Source organism: Pyrgilauda ruficollis, unplaced genomic scaffold (assembly GCF_017590135.1).
Source record: "Pyrgilauda ruficollis isolate IOZ18807 unplaced genomic scaffold, ASM1759013v1 scaffold225, whole genome shotgun sequence".
Taxonomy (NCBI): Eukaryota; Metazoa; Chordata; class Aves; order Passeriformes; family Passeridae; genus Pyrgilauda; species Pyrgilauda ruficollis.
In genome coordinates, this window is record NW_024521984.1 from 213,862 (window position 1) to 231,695 (window position 17,834).

The window sequence follows — 17,834 nt, forward strand, 5'->3', positions numbered from 1 at the left end:
GTAGTATTATATGATTAGATAAAAAAATCCACATTGTGAAACACGACTGGTTAGTTATTAAGTTAAAAGTAAAAGTAATTTAAGAAAAGATTCACACATTTCTTAATTAGACAATTTGTCCTTAAAAAGCCGTATGGAGAAAAAAATACAGCTCCATTTTGTAGTTTGTTAGTAAAGTACTGTAAAACTCACAGTCTGTGAGACTGTAATATAAATAAAAATTAATAAACATCTGAGTCCAAACAAGAAATACCATCTCACACTTTTAATTCCAACCCTAACAAAAAAAAAAAGAAAAAAAAAGATAAAAACTCAACATCATGCCACTATCCTGCTGTGGGCAGGGACACCTTCCACTGTCCCAGGATTCTCCAAGCCCTGTGCAGCCTGGCCTTAGGCACCCTCCCAGCCAGGAATTCCCAATTCCCAATCTCCCATCCATCCCTGCCCTCTGGCAGTGGGAGCCATTCCCTGTGTCCTGTCCCTCCATCTCTTGTCCCCAGTCCCTCTCCAGCTCTCCTGGAGGGTACTAGAAGCATTTCCCTTTTTCCTCAAGTTCTTTGGGATTTGGAAATTCCCAGTGTGGGATATTGAAAGGATCCAGTCTTACACCAGGGCGGCTTTACTGATCTCAGTCCTGTTCAGCAGGTGAAGATACAACCTCATTTTTCTGGGTAACCCATGATTTAGGAGCTGCCTTTCTGCTCTGCTCCTCTTCTGAGCTTTTGATGGCTGTTTTAGGAAATGGGAACTCACACAGGTTGATTGAAGGTGTTCTGGATGATGTTTACCTGCTGGGATAACTCTAAACCTGTGGACACTCTTCCCATGAGAGTTTTTCCTCAAGATGCCCCCCATCATGTTTTCTTGCACTTTTAAATCAGAATTGAAGATGTTTTTCCCTTTAACTACAGGCACCAGGGATGCAGAGGACTGGCAGTGGGATAATGTTTTCTTGCACTTTTTAATTAGAATTTAAGACGTTTTTCCCTTTAACTGCAGGGATGCAGAGGATTGGCAGAGGAATAACATTTTCTTGAACTTTTTAATTAGAATTTAAAATGTTTTTTCCCTTCAGCTGCAGAGGATTGGCAGAGGAATAACACAGTGTAGCTCTGCTTTTGTTGGGACTTCCTTCTCAAGCACCCCCAGCTTGCAAATCAGATGGTTTCTTTACCTGCTCTGCTGCTCCTGAGGTCACCTTTTTTAGGCAGCGGTTGTAACTCGAGGCTTGCTCCGAGCTGCTTCTTGGAATTGAAGTGGAACAGCCCCAGTTTGATGAAGGATGAGTCTCACAGAGCTGGGCAGCAGCTCTCAGCTCCATGAATATGGATGCAGCTGCGGCATCCCGCAGCTTCACATCCAGCCCTAAAGCCGGGCTCTGTCCCCCCAAAAGTAACCCGAAATCTCCCAAAACCCTGTGAGGAACAGCTGCCACATTCAGTGAGGATTGGGCTAGCGAGGCACACGGTGACATAATGTGTCTTTGCCCTCTGTAATCTTTTACCCCTTCCACCATCCAGGCACACAAGAGCCGATTCAATTCTTAATCTCGGTGTAACGAAACCACCTCGTGGTTCGTGTGTTTGAGTTGATCTAAATTGGGATGGCAGGAGCTCTTGAATCCGACAGCTTTAGGCTATTTTAGGTGGTGAAAATCTGCCATTGGCACTATGGGAGGCATTTATAAGTAACAAGCTAATTATGTAAAATGCACACTGTCCACTTGTTAAGATCTTCTTAAAGTTTCATAATCTAATCAGAATTTGCTATGTATAACACTTGGCTTGTTGTCCTCCCCCCTGCCTTTTTAATGCCACTTTGTGGGGTGGGTGGGTGATCAATACAGGAAGGAAGTGCTTTCCTTAATACTGGTTGGTGGAGTGTGCCCCACGTGCTGCTTTAATGCACAAAGGATTTTCATTTCAATTACTGAGCACAAATGCGTTGCTTTGAAGTGGATCAGAAAATCAGAGGTTGGGTTGGAAGCGACTTCAAAATTCCACCCCCTGCCATGGGCAGGGACACCTCCTGCTGCCCCAGGTTGCTCCAAGCCTCATCCAGCCTGGCCTTGGACACTTCCAGGTCTGTGGTGCCTTAAACGGAAGAATTTTTTCCTTGTATCTGGTCAAAATATCTCCTCTTTTAGTTTAAAACTCTTTCTACTTATCCTATCACTGTATTTAAAATCTCTCTCTCTCTCTTTTCCCCACTTTTTATGGATGCTGTGCAGTCCACAGAATAAAACTACGGCTTTCCCTGGCCTGGGGTATTTTGGTTAATGTGGCTCTTTGTTCAGACAGACTTTTTGTAGTGTAAAAAAACCAAAAAACCAGGTATGTGCTGAACTCAGCATGTATCCTGAGGGTGTTCACCTGAAGTGTTGGCCAGGGTAGGTCTGGCTGAGGTCCTTGCCAATGCTCTGTAGTCAAGTCACATTCAAAAGGCAGCTGGGATCTGTTAAAAACATCAATATTGATCTGTTTGTCCCCTCTGATTAACCCCAGTGCCAGCATCTGCTTCCCTTGCACAAAACTGGGCCTGGATGCAGCCCTTGGAGGAAGGTGGTGAAGGAGCATCAGGAGGCTGAGGGCAGATGTTCACGCTGTTTGTTCTTTCCCTTTTCCTCTTGCTGGGACAAGCTGAGGCGTGGAGGAGCAGGGCTTTGGGGGCTGGGGGAGCCCCGGAGCAAGGTGGGTGAGGAAGGAGGTGGTGGTGAGGAAGGAAGGACCACACAGTGCCCCTGAGTCTGGAGCAGAACTTGGTTTGTGGTGTTGGTGACTTCCTGGGAATCTCTTCCAGGATGGAGCAGCAAGAATTCTCCTGCACTGGTGGCTCTTCCTTGCCAGAGTTTGAAACTTTGGCCAGGGATGCTTTGTTTAGCTGGAGGTTTGACCATTAAAGTCCCATTTGGGGCTGGTGAAGCCTCAGGACTGCAAGGCTTCTCCAGGAAGGCATTCACAAGAAACCTTTGGTCATGGGATGAGTTTCCTGCAAGAGCCTTCCTGTTGAGTTTTGTAAGGAATCAACCTCTGTGCTCACAAGGGATTCCCACAACCTGTGTTGGGGCTCAGGAGGAGGGTAAACTTCCACCACCCCATCACCCCAGTGCCTCTGGTGCATCCTGCTCTGTGCAGTGCCCTGAATGTTTGTTTTTTCACCTGTTTAGTTTTGAAACCTGCCACGAGGATAATGTGACATTAGAGTGGAAAAGCTATCGGGGCTGTGCAGGGGAGGAATTGCAGACCCGTAAACTGCTCCCAAAATAGCTGAGATGATGTGTCAAACCGCCCAACCATCCCAATCCTCCATGAGCTGACCTCCCAGGGATATCTAATAGGGGCTGGTAACATTGGGAGGGGAGGGGGAGCTGACACCCCTCCTCCCTGAATCCACTTGCTTGTTTCTAGAAGTTGTCATTTATCCAGAAGTTGACCAAGAGCCAGTCTCTGCTTCCAGCTGGGACCTACAGGTCCTGGATGTAAAACCAGGGCTGGGGAAGGAGGAGGAAGCTCATTCTCCGGTTGTTTTTCTGTCCAAATGAACTCGATGAGCTCTTTGCACTCGCTGCGGTTCCCTCAAAGGTTTCATTTCATTTGTGTTGTCTGGAGAGTAAACTTGATTTTCTCTTTAGCTGCTGTGCTGCTGGAGCGTGTGTGTGCGCACAGGGATATCTCCAGGCAGCCAGGGAAGCTGCTGCCTTGGCTCCAAGGAGTTTCTTCCCTGGCTGCCAGGCTCTGTGGTCTGGGCAAGGGCAGCTCTGTGGCTGCAGCATGGGCTGGGAACAGACCGGGCAGTGTTCGGGATGGACGGCACCATTTATCCCACAGATGGGATAAGGCAGGCACAGGCCCAGGCAGAGCTGGGCAGCCTTCACCCCCCAAAGTGGACAAAAGGGCTGGCTGAGGTGTGAGGGAGACAAGCAGGAATTCAGTGGGAAGTCAGATGCATTCCCTGGCAGGGGGAGACTGACACTGACACATGGCCGGGAGCCGCGCGAGCCGTGCCCACAGCCCGGCGTGCCCGGGGCTGCCGTGGGTGGGAGCCCTGCTGGGGACCTGGGAGCCTTGTGCTGGGATGGCTCCCAGCCCCATCCAACCTGGAACGGACACTTCCAGGGATGGGGCAGCCACAGCTGCTCTGGACAGACCTGTTTTTCACCAGCCAAGAACTTTTTTGTAGCACCTCATCTAAATCTCTTTATTTGAAACCATTCCCCCATGTCCTGGTCCTGTTGGAACCCTGGCTGCTGGATCCTTGGCAGAAAAAGAAGACAAGATTCAACTTATTCCTTTCTTACTATCTCTAACAAGTCTCTCTCTCTTTTATAAGACTCCTTTAAGTCCTGGAAGGGTCCACTTGCACAAATATCAGTGTGGTGTGTGCTTGAAACCTCTGGGACCGTTCCTGCTGCCATCCAAAGGGCTCCAGAGTGCAGATGGGTTCAATGCTAAATGTCCAAATGCTGTGGCTGGAGCAAGAAGCATCTTGCAGGTGGTTGGGAACACAACAGCTGCTGTTTGGGGTCAAATCCAAGGTTTCTCCAGACAGTTATGGATCTCTGGGGGATCCAAGGAGAGCTGGGAGCAGTGATGTGGCTCCTGACGTGTCCTGCTGGCAGCCTGTGGTTTAAAGTCTTCCTGAGCCCTCGTGTTTCATCACCCAACTGGCTGAACCTCCCTTTCCTGAGTTTGTTTAATCCCTTTTGGAGTCTGTTCATCATTCTGGGCTTCACAACATCCAGTGGCAGTGAGCCTTGACGTTTAATGATGTGCACTTTGGAAAAACGGCTCCCTCCTCAATGTCTGCCATTTATTATTATTATTATTAATTTTAAAAATTTTTTTAATGTTGTGCCTGGTCTGAGTCAAGAGGTCTGATCCCTTCACTGCCCTGAGCAGAGCTCTCCCTGTGGAGCTTCCAGCCCTGGCTGGATCTGCAGGATTTGCTCTGGCCTTGTGTCAGGAGCTTGAGCTGGAGAGAGCCAGAAGGATGGGCAGGAGGTGTTTTGGGAGCTGGAATCACCCTTTTGAGGGAATGTCCTTACCCCCTGTGTGGTGCTTTCTGATTCCTTCTTGGTAAACCTACGGGAATAAATAAAAAGCAGCATCAGTGCAAGAAGCACAGGGAACAAACATTTATGGGGCTTTTGGGACTCCTTGTTTAGATTTCCAATGCCAAATATCGTTTATTCTGTGCAACTCTTCCCAGATAAGGGAAGCTAGTGAGAAGGATCATGAACTTGGATTTTATTTGCTTGGAACAGAAAATCAAAGCTATTTCAGCAGGTTTATAGACTACATTTTGGCTTCTAGGAATTTGGGATTTGTGGTAGGAGCAGATGGGTTTCCATGGGGCTCAAGTTTGGCACGAGAAACTCAGAACACTGAGCACCTGAGCCACTTCCTTTGGTCTCCTGTCTTTAAAATCTTGTATAAATTCTTTTGCTGTGTTCTGTCATGTGATCCATCACATTTGTGGTCCTTTCCTGGTCCTGAATCCCACCAAAAAACAGCTCAAAAGCAAGGCAGGGTGATGATGCATATCTTGTATAAGTGGCATCTAGAAATGTCCTTTGTCTTCTATGTCATTTTAGGCCCAATTTTAGATTAAAAATCATGGAATATCTTGAGTTGGAAGGGACCTGCAAGGGTTGAGTCCAACTCCTGGCCCTGCACAGGACACCTCAACAATCTCACCCTGTGCCTGAGAACATTAATTTCTCTAACTTTATGTCAGGGATGGAGCTGAGATCCTGGGATGAAAGGATATTCAGTAGTGTAAAAAAATGCCCAAAACCCACAAACTACTTCCCCCTGCCCTCAAAAAAACCAAAACAAAAGCCCCAATATTTTAAAAATCTGACTCCTTTTGGGCTTTTGAATTTTTTTTCTGCCCTCCAGACCAGGTGAAGTTAATGGGTTAAAACAAAACCTGTATTTTCTTCTCTGGGTTAATTCTTCATCTTCCATCACACTGCTCCCCCTTTTCTTGCTTCTCTGCTCCAAAACTCCCAACTCCTCATTGCCCATGCTGCAGCAGGCTCCGGGCCAAAAGAAATCATATTAGGCTAAAAAAGAAATTAAATAAAAATAAGCAGTGGCTGGACAAGGAGCAGGGGTTTGGCCTGGGGGTCCAGGAGCTGTCCAGCCAAGGAGGGGACGGTGTGGGGGGATAATTCCTGGCACAGGCTGCCAGGGGCAGAGCTAATGCCTCTTAACTCGGCAGTGAAAGCCCCTGTTGCCGCCTGGCCCGCGCATTCCACTGGCACCGTTGGGTTGAAAATCCTTTGTAAATCTCCCTGATTGCTGTTTCATTCTTGAGAGGATGAAGGGGAGAGGAAACAACCTTTCCCTCCCCGCCCTCTTTCTCTGCTTCTGCTTGTTTGTGGACAGAGTGGGTCGTTCCAGGGGAATTATGTCTTGGGGCTGAGGTATTTGCCTAAAATCATAATGTCTTTTGCTCTGATGGGCTGGAAACTTCCTGAATAAGGTTTGATGTAAGGAGAGGAGCAGGGAAAAGAGGAGAAATTCTTCAGCCTTGTGGTTCAGGTGCACCACAAAGACCCAAAATTGGTTCTTTGTGGGATCTCTCTGAGTTCGTTCCCCCTCACTGGGGAAGGGAAGGCAAATCCTTCCTTCAGTGAGTTGGAATTCATAACCTGCTCTGCAGGAGAGGGGAATGCTGCAGCAGCTTGGAGGAGTTCCTGGTGGTGCTCCCAATGGCCACGGTGCCAGAAGAGCTGTTCCTCATGGCACTCCATCCCATAAAGTCCTCTGCAGGAATGGGAGCATCTCCAGCCCTCCACAGCTGAACTGAGCTGCATCTTCCCTGCTCATCCACTGAGAGATTTTTTCCTTTACATGTCACATGCCAAACTTTTTTGGTAATTTGTCCAGGGGAAGGTGAGGGCCTGTTTTGGCAGGAAATTGGATGGAAGTTTTTTTATTTATACATGCAGCAACCGTCCTGTATCTGGGAGAAAACCATCCATGTTTTGTCCCATTCCCAGAGAAATCCCTTCTGAACTGATTTAAAAACCTGCTGGTGGTTGGAATCCAGTGTTCTCCCCAGTGCAGGCCTGGGGAAATGCCTCTGTGTCAGCAGCCTGGAGAAATCTCCCAACTTCCATGTGAGCTTCATCTACACCTAAAATGGGAAACTCTGTGGTAGCATCCAAAAAGAACTTTGGGATCAGAGTGGTTGCTGAGTGCTGCAGGCACTCAGGAAAGCTGTGCTGGAAAAGGACAAGCTGGAGGTTTGCACCATTGGTTTATTTTGTCCAGAAACAGCCATTGTTTTCCTTTTTTGCTGGATGCTGGAATAACTCTGGGTAGGACCTGGGGTTGTGGATCCTTCCACATCCATGTGTCCATCCTGAGATGCTCAGAGAGGAGGCTCAGGAAGCCCCTGTATGGAGCTATCCAGGCATGGTTGAAGAGAGCTTGAATTATTGAAACTACAAGAATCTTTTTTCCCTAAAAAAAGTCCCAAAAATCTGTTTGAGCAGATTCCATAAGGAGACTGGTGCTTCCTTCCCTGGTCAGTGGGACCTGCTGGGTTGGAAGTTCCCCTGTGCTGTCGCTTTTGTCCTCTCTCCTCCTCCTTCCCATTGCTCAGAAGCTGATCCAAGGACCTTAGAGGATTCCCCTTTATCCTAAAATCCAAGAATCTTCCACTAGAAAAATCCATCAAGCACATGCTCTCCTTTGGAGCAGAGCTGTGGGGCTTGGCTGATTCCCCCCTGCATGCTGTGAGCTTGGAAGGCCTTGTCACCCCTACTTGGTGTTTTTGGGAGGGTGTAACGTTGTAGTAAACGCTGTGAGGAACCCCTGAGGGAGCTGGGGGTGCTCCCCTGGAGAAAAGGAGACTCTGGCTAGTAGCCTCTGTGTTGCGGGCTGTGACTCCTCTAGAAGCTGCAATTGAGATTTGGGCACTGCTGACTGAGGAGGAAGTGACATTTGAGAGGTTGTCACCTAAAGAAAGCTCTGGCCACGCTATTGAGAGGAAGATAAGGATCAAAACAGCCATTGGGGCGTAATTGTGGTAGGAATTGCTGCACTCTTTGCTGGAGTTTCCAATTGCTTTGTTTCATGGTCTCCCACAGCAAGGCCCCATTGTTCAGGGACAATGACAGGGAGAGGTGAGCCCAGGGCAGAGCTGGTTGGGAATGGTCCTGAGGGAAGAGAACTGGCACGGCCGTGAGGGTCGGCGGAACTAGCAAAGATGAGTTTTAGCAAAGCTGGGTTTGATTTCTAACTGGGGTTCAGCTCTGTCTTGTAAAGGCCTGGGTGGTTTGGATTCCCTCAGGCTGGGAAAAACACTTTTCCTCCTGTCACCTTCCCTGACCCTCACAATGTCACAGCATCCTGTCAGGAGATCACTGGGAAAATTACACTGGGAAAGGGGTGAGGTAGAAGTGGAGAATTCCGACAGAACCATCTTTGTGAACACTTGCTGAGATTTCATTTTGGAAGCCTGAGGTTTGGAGAATCCATAGCCTTATTTTTCTGTAATCTAAGCAGATCTGGGATATTTTAGAGTTCATGTGGACACTTTAAACTGTAAACATTTAAAAACCCAAACAAGACAGTGCAGAATGAGGTGGTTGAGCCTTCCAGGTCCAGCTCTTCTTCCATATATCAAATCTTCATCACTCACCCTGAAATTCAGACTTTTTTTCTTAGACTTTTGAGTTTTTATACTTCAAATATTCGATAGCCTTTGTGGGAGGAGGAGTGTGATAAACTGATTCACGGAGTGGGAATGTGATGATGGGAGAGAGAGAGAGCAAGTGGAGGTTATTTGGTCCAAAATAAAATAATTTAGGCCTGGTGTCCAGCATAACTCAGACTCCTTGAGCTGTGCAATCATTAATTTAGGTGTTGTAATGAAGATTCGTGGTCAAGTTGTCAATTTTCCAAAAGCTTTTTTAATTATTAAAGGAAAAGTGGTGGAAAGAGAAGAAAAAGGGCTGGAAGTGTGGCAACTCCACAGGAAAAAATTAATGTGGAAAGTGGAACCAGAATTAATTCAGTCGTTGTACAGATGGACCAAAGAGAAATTCCTAATCCAGGAGGAAGTGGGATAGGAATGCAGATTTCAGCAGCCCCGTCATTCCAGATGGGAGCAGCAGAGGAAACAGCTCGCCTTGGATCCCAGCTCCAGTGGCACTTGCAAAGGAAACTCTGGAGCACCTCAAAACTGAGGGTGCACTCATAGGTCTGTGTTGGTGCCTTAGATCTGCCTCATCCTGCTCAAATCTCCACCAGGAAAGTCCCCACTTCAGCAATGAAAGTCCAGGGGCTCTGATGGAAGTGTGAGCTGATGAGGCCGTAAAAGCTCTTGACCCCTGAGATGAGTGGGAAGCAGGATCTGTGTTGAATTGCCTCTTGGAAGGGCAATAATTCCATGATGTCACAGATAAAACTTGGCCTCTGTAGTGGCCAGGGCTCTGCTTGGGATCTCTCCCAAATCCTTGGGTGATTGAACTCCAGGAAAAAAATTCAATTAGCAATGTTTGAGATGAAGTTCACAACCAAGGAAGTGACACCACGACAGTGTGTGCAAACCAGATGGGTCTTGCTTTTTACGTCAATTAATGATAAACCTTCTGATTTCCCAGCTTCAGACTGGTGGGACTGGAATGGGAATAGCAGAAATGATGCTGCAAAGGTTCCTCTCAGCGTGGTGGGTGTGGCACAGGGCAGCCAGGTCCTCCTGAAGTTTGGATGTTGCACTTGGAGCATAAATTGGGCAAGATTAGGTCAAAACCCATAGAACATCCTGAGTTGGAAGGGGCCTACGAGGTGCAAAATTCTGAAGCAGAAATTAAAAATCCTGAATTCTATGAACAGTCTCTTGACTCTGGAGGTTGATGTTGCTCTCAGAGTTAACTTCCAGAGAGGTAAAAGGGTTGTGTGCAATGAGCTGTTTGCTCTCTCTCCAGGTTCCTGGTGGACACACACACACACAATCCTTTGGAATCTAGCTTCAAACAGTTTGCCTTAGAAGGAATCTTAAAGATCATCCAGTTTCACCCTTTTTCCACTCAGAGGTGTCCACTCCATCTCCCACTCAGCCCCTTCTTGGAGCAAAATAACACAATCACAGGGTTCTGGCTGGCACTTCCATCATTACAGCCGTGGCTTGAGTGTGTAAAAAACAAACACACACACACACACACGCTGAAACATTTCCTTGGAAAGAACAGCTTGGCCTTTGTGAGGAGCTGAGAAAGCGTCCGACTGACACCGTTGCCTTACAGGACCTCACTCAGCCGAGGTTGCATAAAAGGGCTTTATGGGATTAGAAGGGTTCCATGCAGCGGCGTGTCAGGTGGGGCAGCTCTCCCTGCCTCTGCCTGTGCTTTGTTATTGATGCCACGCTCTGGAAAGTGCCACCTCACCCCCCTGCTCCCAGGGCCTCTGGAATGTGCGTGCGGAGCCGAGGGCCCCCGCGGGGAAAATGTGTGTGTGGGTCTGTGTGTGTGGCTTCTGCTCTTCACCTGGCAGAGTTTCTGCGTGCTGGCGAGGGAAAACCCCTTCTCCCCCTCAATTTGCTCCTTGGCTTGTGCCAGGGGTGCTTCTGAGCAATAATGCAGGCAGTGATGGGCAGATCTCTGTTCGTTGTGGTGTTACGTGGCTTGTTCTCCCAACAGCTGTGGGAGAGTTGTGGCACTGTGAAGCACCATTTCCTACCATCTGCTGGTCCCTGGATCTTTATTTTGTGTGTGTTTAGGTGACTTTTTGTTGGTCAAAAGTCACCTAAACACATTGCTATCAACCAGCTTTGGAAGGCTGATCTGTGGGAAACTGGAATTTGAAGTATCCCAAAGCCAAGCACCTGAGGGGGGAAGGTGGGAAGAGGATGAAAATCACCAACTGCTCTGCAGAAATCTTGGCTGTAGAATCAATTCCCATCTCCCTCCTCACTCCAAGAGCCATCTGCTACAGGATCCTCAGAGCTTTTTTCAGACCATTTAGGTGAACAATCCCTGCTCAGCTGGAAAGCAAAAATGGGGAGAGGGAGCTTAGGAAATGCTTGGACGCCTCCCTCCCTCTCCTTTGCCAGCTGAGGGACTCTTGTGCCAACCATGAAAGTTTGCAGGAATGAATCTTTAAGAGTACCAGGAAAGCCAGGAATTAATGTCCTGGGTATTTTGTTACAGATCTTTGCTCCAGTGAAGCTCAGACTGAGGCACCTCTCTCCTGAATGAGCCTCCTGGGAGCTTTGGCTAAGTTTTGAGAGTTTTGGGAGGCACCAGGGCTGGGTGATGTCCCCCTTTCCTTGGGGAGCAGCTGGGACAGACCAGAAACGAAAGGGTTAAAATATGCTTCAAATAGACCTTGTTGTTTGGCCTTTCAGATTTTTTTAAATTATTATTTTGGGGAAAACTTGAGGGAAGATATTTTTCCATGTTTCCCACAAATCCCTCTTACCAGCGCAGGGTTTTTCTGGAGATATCAATACCTTTGGATGTAACTGGAGGAGAACATTTTCCTGCCCATCTTTGTTCCAAATGTCCCACCTCAGCCAATTTTTGCCCCCTCCCTGAGATATCTGATATTAAATCACCTCATCAATGCCTCAGCAATGACTGGATCTGTACTGGATGTGCCTGGCTGGGACTCGGGTCAGGATTTTATGCCCATTGTGCACCAAAGTTTGGGAGTTAAAGCATTCTGAGTGCCTGTGCTGCTGGCAGGCTGCATCCCATTAATTAGACACAAATACTCATTAAAACCAGCAAATCACTGCTCCTGCAGGGCAGGAGGGGCTTTAAAGGGTTTCCAGCATCTCAGCAAAGGGGCTGAGATGGGAGCTCCCCTCCCATTCCCATCACCCCATTTTTCCCAGTGCTCCCGCAGCACTGGAGTTGTCCAAGCCCCCAACCTTCCCCAGTGCAGGACTGCACCATTCCAGCATATTCCCAGCCCTGGATCTCAGCCATTCTTCCTTTCTGGCTGGGGAATGTGTCTGCAGGTGCTGTGTGAGCCCGGACAGCGATTCCCATTGACTGTGGGGCCTGGCACCTGGCCGGAGCAGGGCACAGCCAGGACAGTACAGGGCACAGCAGCCTGGCCAGCAAAGCTCTCCTGAGCCCAGCAGATGTTCCTGCAGCCTCTCTGCTCCTGGGGACGATGCCAGCCTGGTCCTTTTCCAGCAGCTCGTCACTTGACACCGGGAACAGTCCGCTGGCATCTTTTGTTGCCCACTGTGGAGTCAAGGACCTTGTGCTGGGAGAGGCAGGGGAGGGAGGGGACGAGGCAAAGGGACACGAATTTCTTTGGGTTATGGGGTTTTTTTTAGGTTTTGAGCTTGTTCTGTCTTGTAAAAGCTTTTGGCAGCATCTCCTGGAAAGCGTATCCTGCTCTCCAGCCTCAGGCTCGCTGGGTTTTGTGTCATGATCTCTTCTGCTGAGGGCAGGGTGGCTTTCTGTGCCTTCTCAGGGTGTCTCTTGGGCTTTGATGGGACGAATCATCCTCTGTCCCTTCCCCAGCTGGGTTCTGGTTCTGCTTGGTGTGCTATAATGATTGTTTTGTTTATGCCCAGGACAGTGACAGTGGTGCTCGTGTATTTTTGCCCAAGTTCATGCAGTGAGGCACCTGAAATGATTTCTTTCCACTTTCAGTTTTAAGCACAGTCCTGTGGTGGAGGTGGCTAAGGCTTTGTGTCCAAACAAGCTCTGTGAAATCTGGTAGGGAGCATAAATCCAGATATTTCCTCTTACCTTTTCCTGCTGCCACTTTGCACACACACTGTGAGGAGCCTCACTGTAAAATCAAGTCCACAGGGATGCCCAGCCAGGAGATCCTGATCCCACCAGTGACCCCATTTCTATCACAGGCTGTATTTCATAGAATCCCAGAATGGTTTGGGTTGGAAGGACCTTAAAAACCATCTAGATCCAAGCCTCTGCCCTGGGTGGGGATGCCTCTCACTGGAACAGTTTGCTCAGCATCCAGCCTGGCCTTGGACACTTCCAGGGATGGTGCAACCACATCCTCTCTAAGCAACCTGTGCCAAGGCTGCACCACCCTCACGGGGGAGAATTTCAGAGCTGGGGGTGCTCACCTGGAGAAAAGGAGACTCAGGGGTGCCCTCCTCACTCTGCACAGCTCCTGAAAGGTGCCTGTGCTCAGCTGGGGCTGGGCTCTTTCTCCAGCAGCACTGACACAGCCAGAGCACACAGCCTGCAGCTGCACCAGGAGAAGTTTAGGTCGGATATCAGGAAAAAGTTTTTCCCAGAAAGGGTGATAAAGTTGTGGAATGGCTGCCCGGGGAGGTGGTGCAGTCCCCATCCCTGGGTGTGTTTAACAAAGCCTGGATGTGGCACTGGGGGCCAGGGTTCAGTTGAGCTGTTGGGGCTGGGTTGGACTCGATGACTTTGAAGGTCTCTTCCAACCTGGTCATTCTGGGAATTCTTGCAGTAAGTTTTTGTTTTTCCTGCCCTCACTGTGGTGCCCCCGTGTTTCTCGGCAGGCTGACGGGGAACGAACCCCTGACCATCCTCCCTCTGACCTCGGAAATGGAGGAGGCGGCCGTCAAGGCCCACTACAAGGTGTGTGACCGCCTGAAGCTGGAGAAGAAGCAGCGGCGGATGTGCCGGCGCGACCCCGGCGTGGCCGAGACCCTGATGGAGGCCATCAGCATGAGCGCCCTGGAGTGCCAGTACCAGTTCCGCTTCGAGCGCTGGAACTGCACCCTCGAGGGCCGCTACCGCGCCAGCCTCCTCAAGAGAGGTGAGTCTGGGGGCTCCTCGAGAGAGGTGAGTCTGGGGACTAGGGGCTCCTCAAGAGAAATGAGTCTGGGGGGCTCCTCAAGAGTGGTGAGTCTGGGGTCTGGGAGCTCCTCAAGAGAGGTGAGTCTGGGGTCTGGGAGCTCCTCAAGAGAGGTGAGTCTGGGGGGCTCCTCAAGAGAAATGAGTCTGGGGGCTAGGGGCTCCTCAAGAGAAATTAGTCTGGGGGGCTTCTCAAGAGAGGTGAGTCTGGGGGGCTCCTCAAGAGAAATGAGTCTGGGGGCTAGGGGCTCCTCAAGAGAAATTAGTCTGGGGGGCTTCTCAAGAGAGGTGAGTCTGGGGGCTTCTCAAGGGAGGTGAGTCTGGGGGCTCCTCAAGAGTAATGAGTCTGGGGGCTTCTCAAGGGAGGTGAGTCTGGGGGCTCCTCAAGAGTAATGAGTCTGGGGGCTTCTCAAGGGAGGTGAGTCTGGGGGCTCCTCAAGAGTAATGAGTCTGGGGGCTTCTCAAGGGAGGTGAGTCTGGGGGCTCCTCAAGAGTAATGAGTCTGGGGGCTTCTCAAGGGAGGTGAGTCTGGGGGCTCCTCAAGAGTAATGAGTCTGGGGGCTTCTCAAGGGAGGTGAGTCTGGAGGGTCACAGGAGTCTACTCAAGGGAGGTGAGTCTGGGGAGTCTGGGGGGCTTCTCAAGAGAAATGAGTCTGGTGTCTCCTTAAGAAAGGTGAGTCTGGGGGGGTCTCAGGGGCTCCTCACGAGAGGGGAATTCTGGGGGGGTCACAGGAGCTCCTTAAGGGAGGTGAGTCTGGGGGATCTCAGGGGTTTCCTCAAGAGAAATGAGTCTGGGGCTCTCCTCAAGGGAGGTGAGTCTGGGGGATCTCAGGGGTTTCCTCAAGAGAAATGAGTCTGGTGTCTCTTTAAGAAAGGTGAGTCTGGGGGGGTCTCAGGGGCTCCTCATGAGAGGGGAATTCTGGGGGACCTCAAGAGAGGTGGGTCTGGGGGGTCTGCTGGTCTGGGGATCTCCTCAAGGGAGGTGAGTCTTGGCAGTTCCTCAAGGGAGGTGAGTCTGGGGTCTCCTCAAGGAAGGTGAATCTGGGGGTCTCCTCAAGAGAGGTGAGTCTGGGGGGGTCTCGGGGCTCTCCTCAAGGGAGGTGAGTCTGAGGGGTCTCAGGGGTCCCTGCACTCATCTCTTTCTGCCCCGATGGCCAGTCTGGGCCATCCTTTGCTGGTGGTGCTTCCCCTGAGGACCACCAAGAGCTCTGTGCAAGGCTGGAGCTCATCCCTGGAAGAGCAGGGCAGGCAAAGAATGTGCTAATGGAGGTAATTTATGGGCTTGCCCTGCCTGCTTCCCACTGCTGGCCCTGGCTGCTCTCCTTGGAGGCTGGAGGTGTTTGTGCAGGTCTCTGCAGCCAGGAGCTACATTTTCTGCCCATTTCTGCTGGAAATTGAGCTGCTGCTGGAGGAGAGGGTTGGGAAGCTCCCAAAGCTGTCCCCTCTTTCTTTATTATTTCTCCTATTTATTTCTCCTATTTATTTACCCTGTTTATTATGCCAATCAGTCAGGAAAGAAGTTGAGAAAATGCCTTTTTTAAGGAAATAAGGCAAACCAGACTGTTCTGTGCTGTCCTGTTAGAGGGGCCAAGGGGAACCCTGTCACAGTACAGGGCAAAACCTGCAAATGGTTTTGTGCTGTTACTGCCATGGATGTGGGCAGTGGGTAATTCCCACACCTCTTCCCCCAGCTCAGGTGGAGATAGCCAGAAGTTAGGAGTGTTGGAGGAGAAGGTGATATTTTTAGTTCTTTTCTTTGTGCCTCCATATACAGTCCAGTTTCTTCCACCCTCCCAGCAAAATCCCGTTCTTATTTCCAGGCTCCAGCACCATTTTACAGACAGCGTTCCAGGGTCTCCAAGGCTTCAGTGACTCCCAGGAAGTCCCACACTCAGCAATGGGCCTGGACCTGGAAAAGCCAGGGTGTGAAGCCTTTAAAGATAGGATCAGAGGTTTGCAGGGCTAATTAGTGAGGAGGAGTAATTCAGAAGCACCGGGGCTTAACTAATGCACTGTCACTGACTGGTGGAAACAAGGAAAGTCCTTATGAAACCCAAGAGGTCCGGCCAGAGCTGCAAGACATTTAAAAATATCCCCGCATGCCAGAGGAGTCCCTGGATTAGTGGTGCCTTGGGGAAGCCAAGCACTTTCTCATGCTGACACCTGGAGGCCACAGCTCGTTCCTTCAGACCTGCCTGTCCCCTGGGCACTGCGGGGCAGCCTGGAGTTAAAACCCCACAGAGACCTCCCCATGGCAGCCCTTGTCAGGGAGCTGTGTGATAAATGAGAGCTCTGAGGGCTGCAGGGCTCTGCTGCTGTCTCATTCTGCCGTGCTTTATATGCCTGCAGCATCTCTGCCCTGCCCCGGTGCTGTAAATCCTTCAGCTGGTGTTCCTGAGCAGTAACACCGTGCTCTGTAAATCTTCCTCCTCCTCCTCTCCGGGAGCTGCTGGCTCCTGGTTCAGCATTGCAGCAAGTGGTACCCCAGGGCAAAGGCTGGTGTGTATCATCCACTAGAATACAGCTTTCCAAATTAATCTCTGAGAGCTTGTTTCTCCTCCCCCAGGACTTTGCAGGGAGAAAGGAAAAAGGGGGAGGAAAAAACCCCACTTTTTTCACCTAAAAGTTTCTGCCTCTGTGGGGGAAAAACTTTTTTACACTTTGGTCACCAGACCAGCCCTGGCTGCTGGTTTGCAGCTTGGGCTGATGCAGCCCCGTTTCTTAAAATAACAGGGGATTGTTTAAGGGACTCGTTATCCTCTTTGGATACTCGTGCACAATTTTGGAAATGGCTGAAACTGGATAGCCAGGCCCGGCAGACTGTCAATGCACTGGGGCTTAGAATGCCTGCATTGATTTAAAGCTCATTATCTTGTTACAAAATATCTTGGTGCAATCAAATAGTGCGTGGTGGAGATGGCTTTAAAATCTGGCCAGAGCCAAATGTCACATGGAGCTCGTTGGGAGCTGTGAGATGATCCCCGTGCTGATGGGCACGGGGAATTTGGGAAGCTCTCAGTGGTGGAGAACGGGAGGAGTCGAGACAAAGCTGGTGGAAAGGGAGAAGCTGGCAGATGAGCTGTTCCTCCTGGCTTTCTGTCAGGTCTGGAATGCGTTGTGGTCGCACGGCGCTGACTTTCTGCTGGGATTCCACAACCGCTCCGAATTCAGAGCTGGGTGCAGAGCTGGGCTGCCTAATTAATCAATTAACGCTGATGGCTGGGAGCTACGTGTGCAAGGCCAGCTTGGGTAGGGCTTGGAGCGTCCCTGCCCAAGACAGGATGGATCTCAGGGTCCCTTCCAACCCAAACCACGCCACGATTGCAGGCTCAGATCTCCAGGGCAGGGTTTGCACGCCCCATCCCACTGAGGATTCTCTGCTTGACACTGGCGCCTCTTCATTCCGTGTAGCTGTGGCAAGAATTCTCCAACCCGGGAGCACAGAGGCTTGGGAACATCTGTCTTTGGTAGTGGCATCCCTCGGACAGGCCTGTGGGTAGTCTGACCTGGGGTGTAGAAACAAACCAAGGATTTTAGTGGAAAAACAGAGTTGACAAAGGATGAGAGATGCTTAGAAGGTATTTTCTGCCCAGAGGAGGCATCTGGGTACCCATGAGTTTTTTGTTGTGTGAATTAAGGATTCTCTCGCCACTTCCAGTGGAGTATTTTGCAGTGCTGAAGGTGTTTCTGGGCTGTCAGAGAACATGGTCTGACTTCAGGGAGAAAACAAAATTTGTTATTTTAGCTCTCACCACTCTTTGTGGTGTCCTCAGTGAGTGTAGAGGTGAACCTTTTGTATTTTAGTGTTGCTTCTGGTGAGGAAAAGGCTCCTGTTCTCCTTTTCCAGGTGAGCAGTAGAATGATTGGGTAATTCCTACCACAATCTGGGAGGAAGTAGAACCTCAGAAGCCTTGGGAGGACCAAACCTCAGTCTCCTGGGGTGGATTTTCATCAGTCTTCCTGCTTCTGGGAGTGTTTTGGGAAGGCAGACTCTGGGAACGACCACATGAGTTTGCTTGGACTGTCATGAACCTCCCAAGGAACAGTTCCA

At 49.9% G+C, this 17,834-nt stretch overlaps 1 protein-coding gene across 1 annotated transcript in view; it reads left to right on the forward strand.

Moving 5' to 3' along the window:
- WNT9A (Wnt family member 9A) overlaps positions 1-17,834 on the forward strand; it is a 55,156-nt gene that overhangs the window by 22,804 nt on the left and 14,518 nt on the right. The window contains exon 2 of the mRNA XM_041468672.1: positions 13,486-13,745. Coding sequence (XP_041324606.1) covers positions 13,486-13,745 — 260 coding nt within the window. The remainder of the gene's footprint in view (positions 1-13,485; positions 13,746-17,834) is intronic.